This window comes from Microchirus variegatus, assembly GCF_963457635.1.
Source record: "Microchirus variegatus genome assembly, chromosome: 2".
NCBI classification, from domain to species: Eukaryota; Metazoa; Chordata; class Actinopteri; order Pleuronectiformes; family Soleidae; genus Microchirus; species Microchirus variegatus.
In genome coordinates, this window is record NC_139803.1 from 42,596,761 (window position 1) to 42,618,537 (window position 21,777).

A 21,777-nucleotide genomic window follows, 5' to 3' on the forward strand; every position below is an offset into this window, starting at 1 on the left:
ATCCTACTTCCTAGCTCATGTTCCTAAATGCATCCTCACAGATCCGATCGCAGAAACCGCCGTCCTCACGTTTTTTTGTTGTTTTTGTTTTGCAGAGCGTCCACGCTGTCCAACGCCGTCTCGTCCCTTTCCACCACCGGCATGTCCTTCAGTCGCATGGACGAGAAGGAGAAGCAGCAGGCTTTAGAGGAGGAGCAGGCCAGGCTGCAGGCGCTCAAGGTAACGCAAATTTATTTTAACGAAGTTTTAAAAGTGAACTTCCATTTTTCATTCACTGCCGGTTATTTTGGTGCAATTCTTAAAAGAATCAAGCTAACTTTAAGCTACTACTATTCACTAGTGTACGAAAGATAGAAACAACACAAATAAGTCGTACATTTTGTCTTTGCCGTATTGCGATTTTTGATAAGATTCCGTAAAATACCTAAAAACGTCCGCTGTCTTTTTGATGCAGATCTTGACGAGCTGCTGGACGTCCTCCTTTGTTGTCTTTGTTTACCGCAGTAAAATTAGCTCGTGGGCACGTTTTATCTCTCTCGAGACTTTTTTTTACGTAGATCTGACGCCATATCTGCCGTGTTGTGTCGATGTCGTACGACGTCAGGCTAAGCTCGTCAGAGATAAACAAAACAACGACGCATACCTAAAAGACCCGAAAAGACTTACGTCGTCACTCCTTTGCGAGCGGTGTTTCTTCAACGTCCGCGGTCTGATCTTGACGAGCTGCTGGACGTCCTCCTTTGTTGTCTGCAGTAAAACGTGTAGCTTTATTAGCACGTTTTATTGCGACTTTTGACATATATCTGTCGCATTGTCGATGTCGAACGACATCAGGCTAAACTCATCAGAGATAAACAAAATGAAGTAAATACTACCTAAAATACCTAATACTGTTGAAAATATAAAAATATAGGGTTAAAAACAACACAAATAAGTTGGACGTTTTGTCTTTGCCATATTGTGATTTCGATAAATTGTTAAGCTCTTACGTCGTCACTCCCTTGCGAGTGATGTTTCTTCAACGTCCGCGGTCTGATCTCGACGAGCTGCTGGACGTCCTCCTTTGTTGTCTTTGTCTGCAGTAAAACATGTAGCTTTATTAGCTCGTGAGCACATTTTATTGCGACTTTTGACATAAACTTGATGCCATATCCGTCATGTTGTGTCGATGTCGTACGACGTCAAGCTAAACTCATCAGAGATGAACAAAATAAAGACGCATACTATCTAAAAGACCGGAAAAAACCAAAACGATAAAATACTGTAGAAAATATAAAAATAAAACAGAAATAAGACGGACGTTTTGTCTTTGCCGTAATGCGATTCCGATAAATTGTAAAGCCCTTACGTCGTCACTCCCTTGCGAGCGATGTTTCTTCAACGTCCGCGGTCTGATCTTGACGAGCTGCTGGACGTCCTCCTTTGTTGTCTGCAGTAAAACGTGTAGCTTTATTAGCACGTTTTATTGCGACTTTTGACATATATCTGTCGCATTGTCGATGTCGAACGACATCAGGCTAAACTCATCAGAGATAAACAAAATGAAGTAAATACTACCTAAAATACCTAATACTGTTGAAAATATAAAAATATAGGGTTAAAAACAACACAAATAAGTTGGACGTTTTGTCTTTGCCATATTGTGATTTCGATAAATTGTTAAGCTCTTACGTCGTCACTCCCTTGCGAGTGATGTTTCTTCAACGTCCGCGGTCTGATCTCGACGAGCTGCTGGACGTCCTCCTTTGTTGTCTTTGTCTGCAGTAAAACATGTAGCTTTATTAGCTCGTGAGCACATTTTATTGCGACTTTTGACATAAACTTGATGCCATATCCGTCATGTTGTGTCGATGTCGTACGACGTCAAGCTAAACTCATCAGAGATGAACAAAATAAAGACGCATACTATCTAAAAGACCGGAAAAAACCAAAACGATAAAATACTGTAGAAAATATAAAAATAAAACAGAAATAAGACGGACGTTTTGTCTTTGCCGTAATGCGATTCCGATAAATTGTAAAGCCCTTACGTCGTCACTCCCTTGCGAGCGATGTTTCTTCAACGTCCGCGGTCGGATTTTGACGAGCTGCTGGACGTCCTCCTTTGTTGTCTTTGTTGTCCGCGGTAATAACGTGTAGCTTTATTAGCTCGTGACCACGTTTTATTGCGACTTTTGACATAAACCTGATGCCATATCCGTCATGTTGTGTAGATGTCGTACGACGTCAAGCTAAACTCATCAGAGATAAAAAAAAAAAATAAAGACGCATACTATCTAAAAGACCGAAAAAAAACAAAACGATAAAATACTGTAGAAAATATAAAAATAAGACGGATATTTTGTCTTTGCCGTATTGCGATTTCGATAAATCGTTAAGCCCTTACGTTGTCACTCCCTTGAGAGCGATGTTTCTTCAACGTCCGCGGTCTGATCTCGACGAGCTGCTGGACGTCCTCCTTTGTTGTCTTTGTTGTCTTTGTTGTCCGCGGTAATAACGTGTAGCCTTGTTAGCTAGTGAGCACATCTTTTGACATAAATCCGACGCCATATGAGATGCCGTACGACGTCGGGCTACGTTTCTCGCGAGAACGCAAGCCTGAGCGAGGGGTTTAGCGTAAATGTTACCGCGGCACTTTGTTTATCCTGACCGATGAATCCTAAAAAACGTCGCAGACTCGGTGCTCTGTGGTTTTTAGAACTCCGCCCCCCCTGCCGGTTGAGGACAAAGGCCACGAGTCTCGGCGGGCGAGTGGAACAAAAGAAAGAGTCGGGCGTAGAACGTGTTGACATTTCTTGCTCCAGCCTTGGGAGTTCCTGCTTTTACACAGACTGTAATTGAGTCAGTGAAGCTAACACTCGCTGTCTGAGCCGTGTGTGTGTGTGTGTGTGTGTGTGTGTGTGTAAAGCCAGGCAGATAAGACTCGGTATGTTCTTGCCAGTGTGTCTTGGTGTGTTTGTTTGTGTGTACGCTTGATTGGATTTTATCCGTGCCCTTGGTTGCCCCAAACCCCCCCCCCCCCCCCCAAACACCACCACCAGTGCTGCCAAGGTCCACTGATTACCTTTTGGGTTTAGCGAGAAAGGACAGAGAGGAGATAAAGTGTTAGAACATGATGGAGCGCGAGGGTTAGCGGGGGTCGGTCCAAAGTGCTCCGGTCCAGCTGTGTGTGTGTGTGTGTGTGTGTGTGTTGCGCTCTCGCCCTGGTGTCCACAAAGAAAAACACACACTTATACAGTCGGCGAGCGTCCAGCTGGGGCCGCAGCCCAAACAATAACAGCCGCTCGCATTTGTTCCGCGGCGACGCCGTCGGAATATCAATGACGCCGCGGAGCAGCAGGAGATTCTGCTTTATTCATCCCACAGTAGTTCAGGGACGGAGGATCTCAATCTCAGTTCCCTGAAACGAACCGTACATTCGTAGTTTGCACCATACATCACTGACGGCATATCAACAATAACTGGTCCCTTTGCTGGGGATTAGACCAGATCACCAAAGATCCTAAGGGATGGTAGTGATGGGAATTCCCCGATTCTGCCCCGTCGTTAATCACGACGCTAAAGTTAGCATCCTGATTCACAGCTTCCCATTTGGCAGTCAAGGGTAAATTGAAGGGTTTTTAAGTACTTAAACCCTCTAATGACCGTCTCGATAATCGGGCCACCTGGATTTATTTGTTATGGCTGTAAACGTCGGTGACGCTTTTTGCGGAATCTCGTCTGTTATTGGACACAGGTCCTACCGTAATGTCGAAGCGTATGAGCGCAAAGCTCTGCTTCTCTGCTTTCCAGTGTCCATCCATCCATAAATGCTACTGCTTTACAGGCCAGTGCATAGTTTTTGAACGTTTCAAGGTGAAACGGTCTAGGAGTTACGGTCATGCAGACGTACGGCGATGACAGGAATGGTAACGGCTTACGACGCACTTTGACGTCATATTTACAAAGTTGAGTTTGCCTGAGTCCGGATTCTAACTTGAGCGTCGTTCCAGGCTAATTAACTTAATTTTTATCGGTTCTTCTTACGTGCTTTTATTGCCATCTGTCTGCGTTCTCCAGAGTAAGATGAAGGGAACGTTAATCCGAAAGTTGAAGACGTCGGAGTGCTACAGGCTGTTTTTTCGTACTTAAATGAAAAAGCACACAGTGTTATTCAGGATTATGACAATAATTCATCTAAATTTTTAATACAATTTCGATTAATTGTTCAGCCCTAGTTGCCAAGTCATTAAAAATCTGCTTTATTTTATTTATTTTTTACTTTTTTTCCATAGTTTACTTACTAGAATAATAAGTGGTTACTGAAGGTTTTTGTATTATTTGTTACCATTAAACACTTGGATATGGAAGCCTGTTTCTGCCAGAAAAAAAAAATTATGAGATTAAAAAGTCGAAATTATGATTTTTATCTCATAATTTCGACTTTTTATCTCATTATTACAACTTTAACTCATAATTACCACTTTTAAACTCATAATTACCACTTTATATCTCAAAATTACTACTTTTTATCTCATAATTTTGACTTTATCTCATAATTTTGACTTTTTATCTCATAATTAAGACTTTTTATCTCATAATTACAACTTTATCTCCTAATTTTGACTTTTTATCTCATAATTACAACTTTTTATCTCATAATTACTACTTTTCATCTCATAATTTTGACTTTTTATCTCATAATTACCACTTTTTATCTCATAATTACGACTTTATATCTCATAATTACGACTTTATATCTCATAATTACGACTTTATATCTCATAATTACGACTTTATCTCATAATTGCAACTTTTTATCTCATAATTACGGCTTTATATCTCATAATTACGACTTTATCTCATAATTACGGCTTTTTAATCTCACAATTACGACTTTTTATCTCATAATTTTGACTTTTTATCTCATAATTTCGAAAGAAAGAAATGTCCACCAAAGGTTGCCTGCCTCTCTGCTCTGCTGCTGTATACACTCAAACGCTCCCTCAGTCAGGTTTTCAGGAGTCAAACGGAGGCAGAATAACAACAACAGCAGCGATCCACAGAAATGACGTACTGCAGCTTTAAAGTTAAAGGGTCCACACCTTCTACTCTTCTGTAAATTGCTTCCCTTTGTCCAGCAAAACCACCCGAAAAAAAAGCCAGATGTTATTTCCCAGTACATGTTCTCACGTGACGGGACGCCATCTTATTGATCCCTGTGGTGAGATCGGGTCACTGCAGCGGCTAAAGTAATAAGATCCAGCGGGAAAATATAGGCAGACGCGGGAGAGCGCCAGCTCTAGAAATAAGCAATAAACGCAGCGAGGACGACAAGAAATCATTTAACGAAGGCGCTAAAATACAACGTTAGTCACTTCTGGGAGGACTCGAAACATCCCCGGCAGCTTGAATGTGAAATATAAAGCTCTTGTGGAGAAATGTAATGCGTTTTTATTTAGGTTTAAAACCCACATAACGCTTAAAAAAAAAAAAACACTGTCACAAAGAATGATTTTTAAACCACGGAGCCTCTGGATGGATGTGGAGAGCGAGAATTTCCCCGCTGTTAACCAGCGTGAGTCAAACCACCCTGAAGGCAAACGTTCAAATTCATGCAAGAAATGAAAGTCTGGAACAAGAAGGGAGAATTTTTTAAAAAATAATAAAAATCCCAGCTGTGATGGAACATCTTCAAAGTGCTGTCTCCCATCAGTAATTAAAATAACTTTACCATGCTGTACGGAAGTGCTCTCAAACTCTTCATATCCACTTATAATGACTTATTTCTCTATTTCTTTTTATTAATACATTCATTTTGAGTCATAAATATGTTTATATTGGGAACTATTACTCAAAAGAAAGACTTTTATTTTGAAAATGATGTGAAATATCATCATAGATATTATTTTGGTGTGTTTTTCCTCACTTGACCTGCCCCCTACTGGCCAAACTTGACACTAAAAACAAACCCGTAAAAAGTATTGGAAAAACGGACTTGAAAAAGAAAAACTGCGTTTCTCGTCCAAAAAAAGAAACCCCAAAAAAAATCTAATGAAAACAGACCCATAAAAAATATTGTAAAATCAGACCTGAAAAAAATCTCGTAAAAATAAACTCTGAAAAAAAAATCTTATTAAAAACAGGCCAGGGAAATAAATTCGTGAAAACAGAACCCGAAAAAAAATCTCGTAAAAACGGAACCCGAAAAAAAAAATCTCGTAAAAACGGAACCTGAAAAAAAATCTCGGAAAAACAGAACCCGAAAAAAAATCTCGTAAAAAACGCAACCCAAAAAAAAAAATCCTGGAAAAACAGAATCTGGAAAAATATCTCGTAAAAACAGAACCCCAAAAAATCTTGGAAAAATAGACCCGGGGAAAAAATCTCTTGTAAAAAGAGAACCCGTAAAAAAAATCTTAGAAAAACAGAATCTGAAAAAAAATCTTGTAAAAATAGATCTGGGAAAAAAATCTTGTTTAAACAGAACCCTTAAAAAAAATCACGGAAAAACAGAACCTGTGCTGAAAATAAGCACATAAAACACTCTGTATTGTAATAACTTCTAATTTCCCCTCTTTCTTTTTTTTTTTAATAATAATGACTAAATACTTGGCGTTTTTTACACATCAAATTAGTATTTTCTGACGTGGGAATTTTCTGGAAACCAAACGTTTAATTTGTTTGTATTTAGTTTTGAAATGACTGGTGTGTGTGTGTGTGTGTGTGTGTGTGTGTGTTGCAGGACCAGCGCCTGAAGGAGATCAACATGCAGACGACGCCCTCTGCCTCCCCCAGCAGCCACTCAATAGGCATCGCCAACAACAACAACCACATCATGCACAACCCAGAGCTGTTCACCTCTGTACTGCCTGCCAACAGGTGCACACACACACACACACACACACACACACACACACACACACACACACACACACACACACACACACTCGGCTTTAGTGGCATCTAGGGGTGAAACGGCAAACTGCATCCAAGCGAAAACAGTTTGAAAAAATGTCGGACTACGTGGTAGAAGACGAGCTAAAAACAGACCCGGAAAAAAAAAAGTCGTTAAAAAAAGACCCGGAAAAAACAAATCTCGGAAATTGAGACTCGGGGGGGAAAAAAAATCTCGGAAATACAGACCCAGATTTTTTTTCCCCTAAAAACAGACTCGTAAAAATGTCGTTAAGAGACCTGAAAAAAATGTCTTAAATCAGACCCGAAATAAAAATCTCACAAATTCAAACTCTGGGGAAAAAAATCTCGATAATATAGACCCAGATAGTTTTTTTTACGTAAAAACAGACCACAATTTTATTTTTCTCCCTAAAAACAGACCCCTAAAAAAAATGTTGTGAATAGCAGACCTGAAATTCAGACTCCGGTGGGGTAGAGGTGGAAATTCTCCTAAAAACCGACCCGGAAATATTTTTTCGTAAAAACCGACCCAAATTAATTTTTTTTTTTTTTAAACAGACCCGAAAAAAAACTTGTAAAAACATAACCCGAAAAAAAATCGCATAAAACAGGCCGAAAAAAAATACTCGGAATAAAAACACAGATTTTATGGGTGCAATCAAAAAACACTCAAATTTAGAAATTTTAGAAAAGCGTAATTTAGATTTTTGAATATTCTGTAAATATTCTGTTTCAATGTACGTGAAAAGATTCCGACACACTGGACCTTTAACGTCGTCTTTTAGCTGTTCAATGATAATAATGATCATAATTGATTAATCGTGTACTTGTTTGGTGTCAGAAAAAGTTTCCCAAACTTTTTTCCATTTGTTTATTTTTGCGGGATATTTTGTTTGACGATGGATAATCCAGATTAAATCTCGCAAAAACAAACCACACACACACTGTTTTCCGGGATTCATCGCTGAACGAGTGTTTCACTACCGGGAGTTAATTCTTAAGACGATAAAGAAGTCGGTAAATTAGCTGTTCCCACGTGAAGTGACGCGACACACTGTGGATTTTAATCCCCGCGGTAATCTGACGTTTTTTTCCTCAGCTCAAACAGTCTCTCTCTCTCTCCACACGCCCGCGCTGTAACCGGCTCTGGATTTACTGCTCGTAACTGTTTTATAGCTCAGTCTGAGTTTTTACAGCCCTTCAGAGGCAGAGAATTCATCTTGATCTGTGACAAATGAACATTTTTACTGGTGGCTTTAGCTGTTTATGCGCAATTGATTAAATATTTATGGCCAATTTCTGCCTGTCTCTGCCTCTTTATCCTGTCCCTGCCTTATCCTTCCACCACCGCTCTGATCGCTCTTCACTTCCTCTTCCTCCTCCTCCTCCTCATCATCATCATCTCTCTCTCCTCAGTGTCCCCAACATGAACAGTGACCTGTTTGATCTTCAGCCGACCTTCATCCCCGCTGTGCAGAGCACGCCCTCCATCTCCACCGCTAACAGTGCCTGGGGAGGTAGGACTTCACACACATTTACATATATATGTATATATGTACGTCAACGGGCTAAGCTAATGTGGCGTCAACGGACTAAGCTAATGTGGCGTCAACAGACTAAGTTAATGTGATGTCAACAGACTAAGCTAATGTGGCGTCAAAGGGCTAAGCTAATGTGATGTCAACAGACTAATCTATTGTGACGTTGATCAGATCTGCGTTACAGCTTAGCTAAGGCAATGCTGCAACCAAGATCTAGACTAAGCTAATGTGACGTCAACGGACTAAGCTAATGTGATGCCAACATTCTGAGCTAATGTGATGTCACCAACAGACTAAGCTAATGTGACATCAACATTCTGAACTAATGTGATGTCTCCAACAGACTAAGCTAATGTGACATCAACATTCTGAGCTAATGGGATGTCACCAACAGACTAAGCTAATGTGACGTCAACATTCTGAGCTAATGTGATGTCACCAACAGACTAAGCTAATGTGACATCAACATTCTGAGCTAATGGGATGTCACCAACAGACTAAGCTAATGTGACGTCACCAACAGACTAAGCTAATGTGACGTTAACGGACTAAAGTAATGTGACGTCAACAGACTAAGCTAATGTGACGTCAACAGACTAAGCTAATGTGACGTCAACAGACTAAGCTAATGTGACGTCAACAGACTAAGCTAATGTGACGTCACCAACAGACCAAGCTAATGTGACGTCAACAGACCAAGCTAATGTGATGTCAACAGAGTAAGCTACTGAAGGGCCAGAACGCCGCTCCAATGCTAAATGGATTGTGTGTGTGTGTGAAAACAACTGTCGCTAGTTTGTGTGTTTGCGTCGAAAAGGACATGACGCCGTTACCGTATCCTGGCCGTCTCCATGACAACAGCGGTGTTTTTAATTTTTTTCAAACCAAACATTTTGTTTAGGTTTCTAGCAAACATATTGTTTTCAGAATAAAAGCTCTGGCTGGACAGATATTACTTGAATTAATGTGCACAGTGCCCCCCCTTGACCTCTGGTGGTACTGCGTTATTTTGTTTGACGCGTAGTTGCAAAATTACGTGCACAAATACGGACGACGTGAGTGTCTGTATCTAATATTGAGCTGAAATGAGTCTCAACTCTTTTATAGATACTTTTAAATTAGGTTTCGGTTGCGTTAAAAACAAAAACACTTGCAGCGTTTTGAAATAATAAATGCTGTCATCATGTTTTCACTCAGTTAAACCAAGTCAAAGGAAACATCAACTTCACTTCAACCTCCGTCTGCTCCTTTTTTTGTTTGTCCAAGTGGGAAAAGTGGCAGAAATGCTGAGTAACCACATACACACACACACACACACACACACACACATTCAAAAAAAAGTTCATTTCCGCCTGCAATCAGCGATCTGAAGTAAAAAAAAAAGGTTTCTGAGAGAATTACAGGCTTTATAACGGAGGATTAAAGTGAAGCCATTTTTAAAGAGTTTGGCCTTAATTCAGAGTTCTTTAGCCGCAGATCTCGTCCTTTAATTCTCTTCTCAAAACAAAACAAACGTCAGTAAATGAGACACTGATCGAGTCTCAGGTGCTTTAAACAAAATGGTCTTTGGTGTTTTACAGATCGTCATCTGCATAGAAGTTTATATACGGCCAAAACGACCGTACTCCGACTTTAATGTGGGCTTTAGATAGAGATTAAACTCTTTCAATTAAATAGGTAGAGCAGTAAAAGGCTAAAGCAGCTGTTTGTGTGTTAAAGGTTATTAAGGCTGCGATTAGCGATTATTTACATCACAGAATAATCTGTCGATCATTTTCTCCGATCGAGAACTCGTTTGGTCCGAAAAATGTCAGAAAATGTTGATCTGTGTTTGTCAAACCTACCTCATTATTTAGTCTTATCATCTCATAATTTTGACTTTTAATCTTATAATTTCGATTTTTTTAATATCATAATTTGGGCTTTTTATCGCATGATTTAGACTTTTTATCTCAGAATTTTGGCTTTTAATCTCATAATTTAGACTTTTTATCGCATAATTTCAATTTTTAATCTCATAATTTGGATTTTTTTCCCATGATTTTGACTTTTATCTCATAATTCAGATTTTTTTATCTCATAATTTTGACTTTTATCTCATAATTCAGATTTTTTTATATTAGAATTTAGACTTGGCTCATAATTTTGACTTTTAATCTCATAATTTCGACTATTAATCTCATAATTACATTTTTTTTATCTCATAATTTTTACCTATTTCATAATTTCGACATTTTGTTAATTTCAACTTTTTCATTTAATAATTTGGAATTTCTATCTCATAATTGTGACTTTTTAATCTCATAATTTAAATGTTTATCTCATCATTGTGACTTTTTAATCTCATAATTTAAATGTTTATCTCATCATTGTGACTTTTTAATCTCATAATTTAAATGTTTATCTCATCATTGTGACTTTTTAATATCACAATTTCAATTTTTATCTCAGAATTTTGACGTTTCATCTGTTAATTTTGACTTTATCTTATGATTTCGACTTTTTATCCCTTTATCCTTTTTGACTTATTTATCCAACTTTTTATACTTTTTTTTTCCTTATGTCAGAAAAGTGCTTCCACAGAGAAGAGAAAGGAAATAAAAAAAGAAGTTTGCATCAGTGGATTTCCTCAAACACACGAGCTTATCTCTTAACTCTCCTCTGAAAACCTGCACCGAGTCCCAAGTTACTAAGCAACAACAGTATCCGTGAACTGGAGACTGTGAGGTTCATGTTCCTAATCTGATGGGATTAGTTTAGCGGCAGGTGACTGAAGTCATGATCTGATTTCTTCTCCAGGACTGGAGAGCCAGAATCTGCAGCAGACCACAGCGGCCATGACCGTAGATTTCGATGCGGTGTTTGGGAATAAGGCCACGCCGAGTAACAACGGCCCACAACCAGCAGCCGGTAAACCCCGCCCTGTCCGACCGTCCAGGCGGACGAACTAAACTGACAAACTAAAAAAACCTCTTGGCTTTTGCGTGCAGCGGCTGCGGCTTTTCACTAACCCTCTTCACTCGTTTTTCTCATTTCTTCAAAAAAAACAAAAACTTGTGGCTTTTCCTGCTCGGCGGGCTTTTGTAGGGATTAAAAGGTCTGTAAATCTAACCTGTCAATCCAGTTTTTTTAACGACAAAGAAAAATGCCAACTCGTCAGCAAATTCCCTGAAAACCTCGTTTCACGTCTTCGGTGTTGGATTTGCTGGATTTGAGCTAAATTAAAGATGCCCTGTGTGATTTTGTGGCTCGGTCAGATTTGATTTGGGATTATTTTCTTACCGTGGCGTCTCTTCCTGCTCGTTTGGGCTTCGGTTGGATTTTCAAGAATATTTGAGATGGTTTTTCGGAATAATCTGGACTAAACTGGCTGCAGATTAGCTTAGATTTTGGCTAATTTAAAGATGCTCTGTGTGATTTTGTTGGTTTGGTCAGATTTGATAATAACCTCAAGTTAATCTAACATTTTAACATACAGTTTTTGTCTCATTGTGTTTTTCCTCCAATTTTTGCCTCCGTTTTCACCTTAGGGGGGCGCTATAGAGCCCTTGAGCAAAGCACGGGTCTGGGAACGATGCCAATATCGCATTTTCACCAGACCTGACAAGATTCAGGAGTTTTTATGCACGTTAACCCGTTAACCCGCTCAAAAATAACCGCAAAGACGTGGATATAATGATAATCTGCGGGATTACAACAGGCTGGTGTAGTTTTTCCCACCAAATCAATCAATCAATCAATCAATGATTAGCCGAGGTAAGTTAATCAGCCGGCTGCTCATCGTCGTTCAAAAGCAGTTTTTAGCAGGATTTTCCACACAGAATAACCATAAATCTTCCTCTAGTCTATATTATCATCGTAATTGGAGTTGTTATTTGCGTTAATGTGCCGCGTTAGCCGTCACATTAGCCACGTTAGCTTCTCCTCTGACCTCGGCCGGGCTTCTCTTCTGCTCTGGCGTCGTTGTGTTGGGTCTGGCTCCGCTGGCTTCACTCAAACTAACTTCCTCCTATTAATAGAGCTCGTGTCAACGCTGAAACAACCAGTAAATACACCATCTGTGTGTGTGTGTGTGTGTGTGTGTGTGTGTGTGTGTGTGTGTGTGTGTGTGTGTGTGTGTGTGTGTGTGTCTCTTTATATTTGTTAGTGTTTGTAACCGTGTGTGTGTCCACGTCCGCGTCTGCTCACGCGTCGTCGCTCGTTTTCCCTCCGTCCATCTGTCTGTTTCTGCTCGTCTAACACACACACACACGCACACACACACACACACACGTGTTTGTGCAGCTATTCTTATAAGGACTCCACATCGTCGTCCCATTCGTTTACCCACAATTCATTCAAACCGTAACGAGCTCCTCAGAAAACGAGGTTCTGCCTCGTCACGACCAGGTTTTTGGTCTCCGTGAGGACTTCCTGGTCCTGACGTGGTAACCAATACAAAACCACACGCACACACACGAGCCCCTCCCCCTCTTCTCTTCCATCCATTTATTTCATGTCTCACTCACTCTCACTTTTTCCCCCCATCACACTTCACGAGGCAAGAATCACCCAGGCAACTCCTTCCCATCTGCTCTCCTCCTCCTCCTCCTCCTCCTCTTCTCCTCATTTGTCTGAATTACTTTGTCCACGTTTGGCTGAAATCGTTCAGAATTTACGTTCTCACGTGCAGGAAGTTCCTCTGTAACACGGTTTGAAAGGGAGTCTGTGGTAAAAAATAAGCATCTGATTCTTACTTGATTTCTAGCATCAGAGGAGCTAATGGTCTCCATTAGGGACGCACTGATGCTAGTACCTGTATCTGGTACCGGGTCCGTATTTCCATTAGGAATAAAACAAAAAAGTAAAAAAAAATTTGGCATCCTTTCCGTGGGGTATAACTCGGTACGTTTACATGCACTGTTTAATCGAGCTAAGGTCCGACTAGGACAGGCAACCGGACCAAGTAGCTTAGTCTGTTGACGTCACATTAGCTTAGTCTGTTGGTGACGTCACATTAGTTTTAGTCTGTTGACGTCACATTAGCTTAGTCCGTTGACGTTGCATTAGCTTAGTCCGTTGACGTTGCATTAGCTTAGTCCGTTGACGTTGCATTAGCTTAGTCCATTGACGTTGCATTAGCTTAATCACAAGTATACGGTTTCTCTGCTTTCCGTTATCCAACAATCTAGCACTTTGTCCTCCACATGAGGGCGCTGTGCCAATCTCAACTGACTTAGGGCGAAGGGCGGGGTCACGGATCGCCAGTCTTGAATGTTTTAGATATCGCAAACAGTCTAGGAGTTACGCTAATGAGTAGTATGCTAATGCCTGATGGTCACAGAAAGAGTTACGAAAACCCCGCCTTCCAACCCTGGACTTTACCATTCCAAACCGAACCGTACCATGATGGAAACTCTGCACTCTGCTTCAGATAAAACTTGAATTTCTCTCGCAGTTCGCAGCGAGTTTGGATCCGAGGCGTGACATGGATTTACCTCCCTGCCCTTTGATCTCAAACTCAACCGACTGTCAAATCCTATCACCTAAACTTCTTCCTCCCTCTTTGAACACGTCCGTCTCGGCGCTCTGTCAGTTTTTCCTCCTCCTCCTCTTCCTCCTCCTCTTCCTCGCTGCCCTGTGTGATGTGTTTGATCCGTGTCTTTCTCTTATCTCTGCTGCTCCCCTGGTTCACTTTAATTCACTGAGCTTTAAAAGGAACAACAACAAACACTATAAATCACCCACAATCCCACAGTGTTTTATCTCAGTCGCCACGATAATGGGAAATGTCGACAGTGGGAGAGAAATTAGAGTCGGGAGAATTTAAAAGATTGCGAGTGCGTTTCCTCTCCCTCGCTCTACTTCCTGCTTCTTTCGGCAACTTTCTTCTTCGTCTTCCTCTCTTTTGTCCCCCCCCCCCCCCTCCTCCCCTCCCTCTCATCTGCTAAGCTAGCAGGAAAAGTGTTTTTCTGAATCTCATGTGTCAGCACCGCTGTCAGACCATTTCCCAACTAAATATTATTCCTGCCTCTTTTTTTCCGCCTCCATCAGCTGCCTCGCTTTTCTTTCCTCCTCCTCGTCTGTGTTGTTTTTTTTAGCGACGCGTAAACATTTACAGCGCTTTCAGCGTACTTTGGTATCTTCCACCGTGTCGTTACGGTCTTTCTTTCTGCTTCCTGTTTCCAGGTTGTTTATATTTTTCAAACTCTCAAGGGTTCATTCACACGGAAAGTTACGGTTCATCTGGGGATGTGTTAATGCTAGGGTTGGCTATCGTTCATCGGTACGGTATCGGTAGCTGGATTTCGTTATCGGTAACAAATGGTTCCTAATTTTTGGTACTTTTAAAAATGTTTTTAGCATGATGCGTTTCCATGACGACTGACTGGAAAAAGACGTGCGTGACGTCATGTTTACGTGACTCCCGATTGTTAAAATGAGTCTCTAAAGTAACGCTAAACTTTAAAAACAGAGGCACAGATACACAGTACACAGGTACGCTGGTTTTGTAGTGCTGCTCTTTTCGTTGAATAAACGGACTGCTCCAGTTTGACTGTAGGTGCGCAAACGGCGCTAAAAGGAGCTAACGCAGCTAACTTCTCAACGGTGCCTGGACTCCAGTGCCACGGCAAGAGAACTTGATGTCACGCTCGTCTTTTCCCAATCAGTCGTCATGGAAACGCGCCATTCGTTGCTGTGCGTTAGCGCTGACGCAGCTAACGTGCCCAGCACTCGTTTTTCAAACTCTCGAGGGTTCATTCACACCAGCTCCTTCGTAATCGAAACCTAGTTTGTTTGCTCGGAAAGTTCCGGTTCGTTTGGGGAGGTGTTAATGCTACGGTTGGCTACCGTTCATCGGTACGGTATCGGTATCTGGATTTCGGTATCGGCACCAAATGGTGCCTTTTTTTGGTACTTTCGTAATGTTTTTGGCATGACGCGTTTCCATGACGACTGACGTCATGTTTACGTGACTCGCGATTGTTAAAATGAGTCTCCAAAGTAACGCTAAAACTTTAAAAACAGAGGCACACATACGCAGTACACAGGTACGCTGGTTATTTGTTGCGTTGCTCTTTTCGTTTAATAAACAGACCGCTCCAGTTCAACTGTAGGTGCGCTAACAGTGGTTAAGGAGCTAACGCAGCTAACAGTCTTTTTACGGTCAGTCGTTATGGAAACGCGCCATTTGTTTTAATGTGCGTTAACGCTGTTAACGTGCCCAGAACTCATGTTTTCAAACTCTTAAGGCTGCATTCACACCAGCTCCTAATTAATCGAACCCTAGTTTGCTTGTTAGGAAAGTTCCGGTTCGTTTGGGGAGCTTTGAATGCTAGGGTTGGATACCGTTCATAATCGGTACCAGTATCGGTATCTGGAATTCGGTACCGATACCAAACGGTACCTTATTTCGGTATTCGGTAAAATGTTTTCAGCTGATAATTACCTGAACGTGTCGATGAAGTGGATTCATCGCTCATTCCGTTGTCAACGTTGCTAGCTTGACCGGCTTCAGGGGTGCTACGACTACTAGCAGTGCTAGGGTTAATGTCGTACGGTGCCTAGTTTTCCACCAGACTCCTTCCAAATGTTGAGATTTTAGATATTTCCTTTGTTAAATGTTGCCGATTAACGCACGTTTTCAAGATTTTTGAGTCTTTTTAACTGATCTACGATTCGCCATTGTTTGCTTTGATTCTTGTGTCGGACGTCGCACTCGTGACTCTTACAGTGACGCGACACTCTCTGACCAATCGGTGGCTGGCGATATGTTGATGTCACATTTTATTATCGTCTTAGCTTTGCTTAGAACCTCGCCAGAGCAGGTACTAAAAAAAAGTACTAGGTACCAGGTTCTATCGCTAATGGAAAAGCAAAAAAAACAAAAACAAAGGTGGTGTAGAAACAAAATGGCGACCTCTTAAATTACAAAAAGCTTCGTCTAAGGCTTTAGAAACCATTTTTATCGGCAACTTTACCCTTGAGCAAACTTTTTAAATTGGTAGTACCCCCTAAATCTGACACATTGGTCCTCGAAACTGAAAAAAACTGGAAAAATTCTGCAACTTTAATTGGCGACCCACCCCCCCCCCCCCCCCCCCCAATCTCTAGTCTCTGAAAATGACAGCTTTTTGAAAATAAACACACTCGCACCTCCGCGTTTCTGCCGAGACGTTCGGCTGAACGAGTGCTGACGTGAGAAACTTGTTAACAAAGATGCTTAACACACACAATCGCTCACACACGCACACACACGTTTCAAACCAATCCCAGTCTGGAGTCGGGGAGTGTGTTCGTGACGACAAGCAGCAGATAAATCAATCATTTTAAACAACTGCTACAAGTCCCTGAGTCAGGGATTATATCTGCTGATGGAGGGAGGGGGTGGGGCTACGGGGGGGGGGGGGGGGGAGGAGGAAGTGGGTGGAGCTTCATCTGCTGGAATCTCTCTGTCCTCGCACGTAAACGCAGAAATGGGTCAGGAGGAAGTTAATTAGCGGCGCGCGAGGTCCGTTCGCTTTGGCTTCATCTGAAGACTTTTCCAGCGCTCGCAGATTAAAAAGCTCTCGGCTCCGCTTCATTAAAGACGCTGCGAGTGTTGGCGGAAATGTTTGAGAAGTTGTGTTTAAAAAAACTCATTAAATCCTCGCTCTCTCACTGCCCTCAAACTCCCGGAGAAAAACTCCTCAAAGTTTTATTCAGCTTCTTTTTAGCAGAATCCTGGATGTAGCGTTGTTAGCATGTTTTTGTGTCTTTTGTGGCGCAGGTTTCGACGCTCTGGGAGATTTGTTGAAGCCCACGGTTCCCACACACACCGGACCTCCTCCTCCTCTTCATCATCTTCACCACCATCATCATCATCCTTCTCAAATGGCCATCCATCCTGGAGGAAAGCTGCTCGCCAACGACCTCGACTCGTCTCTGGCTAACCTCGTAGGCAGTGAGTGTCGTCGCCGTCGTATACGTTTAGATTCTCGACTTTCGCGAGGCGTCGATCGCTAACTGTGGAATCTACAGAATCTCCTGCTCCTGTCGTTAAGAATTCCACTTAAAACGAGTTCAAAAGTGATGTTCTTATTTTTGACTTATAAAGTCGTTTATTTTGGACGTGATGCATCAAAAGACGACAGAAAAGAGCAATAAAATGCGACAAAGGAAAAAGGAAAAGTCATCACTAACTCATCTAAGTCAAGATACGATATTTAAGTCACAATATGATATTTAAGTTACGATACGATATTTAAGTTACGATATATTTAAGTCACAATACGATATTTAAGTCACTAAACGATATTTAAGTCGCAATGCGATATTTAAGTTATGATACATTTAAGTCAAGATACGATATTTATGTTATGATACGATATTTAAGTCACAATACGATATTTAAGTTACGATATGATATTTAAGTCACGATACGATATTTAAGTCACAATACGATATTTAAGTTACGATATGATATTTAATTCACGATACGATATTTACGTCCCAATACGATATTTAAGTTATGATTTGATATTTAAGTTACGATATGATATTTAAGTCACAATACGATAAAATCACGATATTTATGTCACGATACAATATTTAAGTTACAATATGATGTTTAAGTCGCAATGTGATAAAATCACAATATTTAAGTTACAATGCAATAAAATCACGATAATTAAGTCAGGATACAATATTTCAGTCACGATACTATATTTAAGTCACGATACAATATATAAGTCATGATGTTTAAGTCACAATACGATATTTAAGTCACGATACGATATTTAAGTCACGATACGATGTTTGTCACGATACAATATTTAAGTTACGATATGCTGTTCAAGCCACAATGCGATAAAAATCACGACATTTGAGTCATGATATGATATTGCGATATTTAAGTCACGATACTATATTATCATGATATTTAAGTCATTGTATGATATTACGATATGCAATATTATCACGATATTTCCCAGTTACTAACCTCTATTTTCAACAAATACCAGTCCTGTATCAGTAACTGTATATATTTTAAAACCTGTAAAATACTCCTTATACTATATTATATACATATATACATAATCAGATGTATAATATTATACGGTAACACGATGACTGACTTCCTGTGTTTCTGTCTCTGCGTCAGATCTACAGTTTGGTGGAACTCCAGCCAAGAAGTAAGTGTCTTTGCTTTGATGATTCCTGTTTTTCACTTCTACAAATCAAACATTGAATGCTCTTATCTACATATATGATCTATATATATGATCTGCATATATGATCTGCATATATGATCTACATATATGATCTATATATATGATCTACATCTATGACAGAAGATTAAGATCTAAAGTAAACAAATGTGCTCTGGTCCGTCCTCTCAGGCCAGAGATGCAGTGGAATCAGCCGGGAGAGAAGAAGCTAACAGGTGGTCAGAACTGGCAGAATAAGACCATGTCCACCACACAGTGGGGTCCAGCTCCTGTGGCACCGCAGCCCATACCTGTACAACAAGTGGTGAGGACTCACTAAAGTGTTCTTCAGAGTTTCTGCACCTCATTAAATAGTTATAGTTTAACGTTAGCGGCTAAAGCTAACCAGCTAACTGTCTTTGGACGCCATTTTCCTTCAATTCATATGATATAAATAACATAATAAACAAAGAAAGTGCATGTGGCTCCCCCTAGAGGCCAGACACAATCTTGTTTTGCGTAATATTCCCAAATACAATAATATTCATTCTGGGGCAAATTATTAAAAATGAAGTACTCTTACATTTTAAAATAACTTATTTAGCGGGAAAATAAATTACTCTGAAATTTAAAAATGTAAAAATAGTTTAAATAAATAAATAAAAGATGATTAACTCAGAAAATCTGTGATGGATTCTAAAATTCACGTAGAAAATTGAAAATTATTTACAATTTATAATTTGCATTTAATTAATAATTATTGATAATTATAATTTAATAAAATAATAGTAAATAAAATAAAATATTATTATAATTAAATAATTATTGACTCTGATGCGTTTTAAAAATGACAAATTCTGCAAAAGAAAATTTAAAAAAAAATGTATCTCCTGAAATCTAAAAATCACAAATTCAGGAAAGAAATTATAAGCTGAAATTTTAAATGTGATTTAATTCTGAAAACATAAACGATGTAAAATACGGTTAAATATGTAACTTTTTTATTATTTTCTCAACAACAATAATATAGTTGTTTACATTCTGATTCCTTTATATAAAGAAAATAGATTAAAAACGACTAAATCTGACATTTAAAAACAATTCAGTCTTAAAATCCACGCGAATAAAAGATGAAATTGTGTTGAATTTGTGGACAAAGTTTGTTTGAATTGTAAAAACTTGCTGAGTCGTTGATTCTCTTCATGTTTGTGTGAAAAACTGCTGACGAACACAGTGTCACTAACTCTCTGCACTTCCTCTCTCTAATCTGCTCTTCTGCTCTGTCATCCACTCGTCTTCCTTCCCCTCATTCTTTTATCATCTGCTCTTCTGCTCTGTCATCTACTCGTCTTCCTTCCGTCTCACTCGTTCTTTTATCATCTGCTCGTCCTGTTTTCTGACCTCGTCTCGTTCTCTCTCTCTTTTTGCCGACGTCGTCGTTCTTCAAACCTTCGCATCGTCTCGTGTTTTCCTCAACGTCTTCTCTCTTTTGTCTCCGTCATCCTTTCTTTCTTTCTTTCTTTCTTTCTTTCTTTCTTTCTTTCTTTCTTTCTTTCTTTTCTCTCCGTTTGACCTCCCACCTCCACCTTTTTTACACTTCATTTTGTCTTGTTTTCTTCACTTTCTTTAAATTTTCTGTGCTCTATCTTTTCTTTTTCCCCTCTCTTTCACTTTCTATCCCTCTTTCCCATGATCATCATCCCCTCCTTCTCTCTTCTTTCCTTTATTTTCTCTCACCTATTCTCTCCATTTGACCTCCCTCCTGCTTCATTCCCTCCACCTTTTTTACACTTCATCTTTCTCTTGTGTTTTCTTCACTTTCTTTCATTTTTCTGTGCTCTCTTTTCTTTTTTCCTCTCTTCCATCTTTTCTTCCTCTTCCACATCATCACCTCCTTCTTTTCCTTTCTTTTCTCTCACTTTTTCTCTCCATTTGACCTCCCACCTCCTTAAATCCCTCCTTTTCCTCTTCATCTTCACCTTTGTCTCATGTTTTCCTCACTTTCTTTCATTTTTCTGCGCTCTACCTTTTCTTTTCCGCCTCTCTTCCCTCTTCCACATCATCACCCCCTCTTTCTTTCTTCTTTTCCTTTCTTTCCTCTCACTGTTTTCTCTCCATTTGACCTCCCTCCACCTTTTCACTCTTCATCTTCACCTTTGTCTCATGTTTTCCTAATTTTCTTTCATTTTTCTTCACTCTATCTTGTCTTTTTTCCTCTCTTCCCTCTTCTCCCCCTCTTCCACATCATCACCCTCTCCTTCTTCTTTCTTCTTTCCTTTCTTTTCTCTCACTTTTTCTCTCCATTTGACCTCCCTCCTCCTTCATTCCCTCCACCTTTTTTGCTCTTCATCTTCACCTTTGTTTTCTTCACTTTCATTTTTCTGTGCTCTCTTTTCTTTTTTCCCCTCTTCCATCTTTTCTTCCTCTTCCACATCATCACCTCCTTCTATTTTTCCTTTCTTTTCACTCACTTTTTCTCTCCATTTGACCTCCCACCTCCTTAAATCCCTCCCTTTTTCCTCTTCACCTTTTTCTCTCGTATTCATTTTTCTGCGCTCTACCTTTTCTTTTTTCCCTCTTTCCTCTTCCACATCATCACCCCCTCTTTCTTTCTTCTTTCCTCTCACTGTTTTCTCTCCATTTGACCTCCCTCCACCTTTTCCCTCTTCATCTTCACCTTTGTCTCGTGTTTTCTTCACTTTCTTTCATTTTTCTTCACTCTTATCTTTTCTTTATTCCCCTCTTTCATCTTCTCACTTCATCACCCCGTCTTTATTTCTTTTTCTCCTTCTTTATTCTCTCCATTTTACCTCATATCTTGTTTCCCTCCATATTTAAACACATTATCTGGTCTCTATCGTCCTCTTTTTCTCCTTCACATCGCTCCCTCGTTTCTCTTCCTCTCTGTCTTCAAACCTCTTCCATGATCCGTCTTCATCCCTCTCTTTGTCTTTCTCCTCTGTCTTTTGTCCTTTTTTCCCTGTTGCGTCCTGACGCAGAATGGAATGTTCTATGCTAGTTATGTAAGTACTTTTCCCTGTGCTTTAATGAACTCCTCTGTGATCTGAGTCTTCGTCTTCTTCTTCTTCTTCTTTCTTCCTGTAAATGCTCAGGTTTCTCTCTTTAATCTCTGTTTTCCTTCAGCTAACGCTTACTTTTGCTCAAAA

General features: G+C 40.1%; 1 protein-coding gene across 2 annotated transcripts in view; it reads left to right on the forward strand.

The window, feature by feature from the left end:
• The window catches only part of LOC310940064 (phosphatidylinositol-binding clathrin assembly protein), a 77,714-nt gene that overhangs the window by 47,822 nt on the left and 8,115 nt on the right, over window positions 1-21,777 (forward strand). Inside the window, exons 10-16 of one of the 2 annotated variants that reach the window (XM_083904983.1) lie at window positions 96-219; window positions 6,725-6,861; window positions 8,317-8,417; window positions 11,241-11,351; window positions 17,191-17,364; window positions 18,565-18,595; window positions 18,803-18,935. In XM_083904983.1, the coding sequence (XP_083761109.1) occupies window positions 96-219; window positions 6,725-6,861; window positions 8,317-8,417; window positions 11,241-11,351; window positions 17,191-17,364; window positions 18,565-18,595; window positions 18,803-18,935 (811 nt within the window). The remainder of the gene's footprint in view (window positions 1-95; window positions 220-6,724; window positions 6,862-8,316; window positions 8,418-11,240; window positions 11,352-17,190; window positions 17,365-18,564; window positions 18,596-18,802; window positions 18,936-21,777) is intronic. The other variant, XM_083904984.1, reaches the window with a different exon arrangement.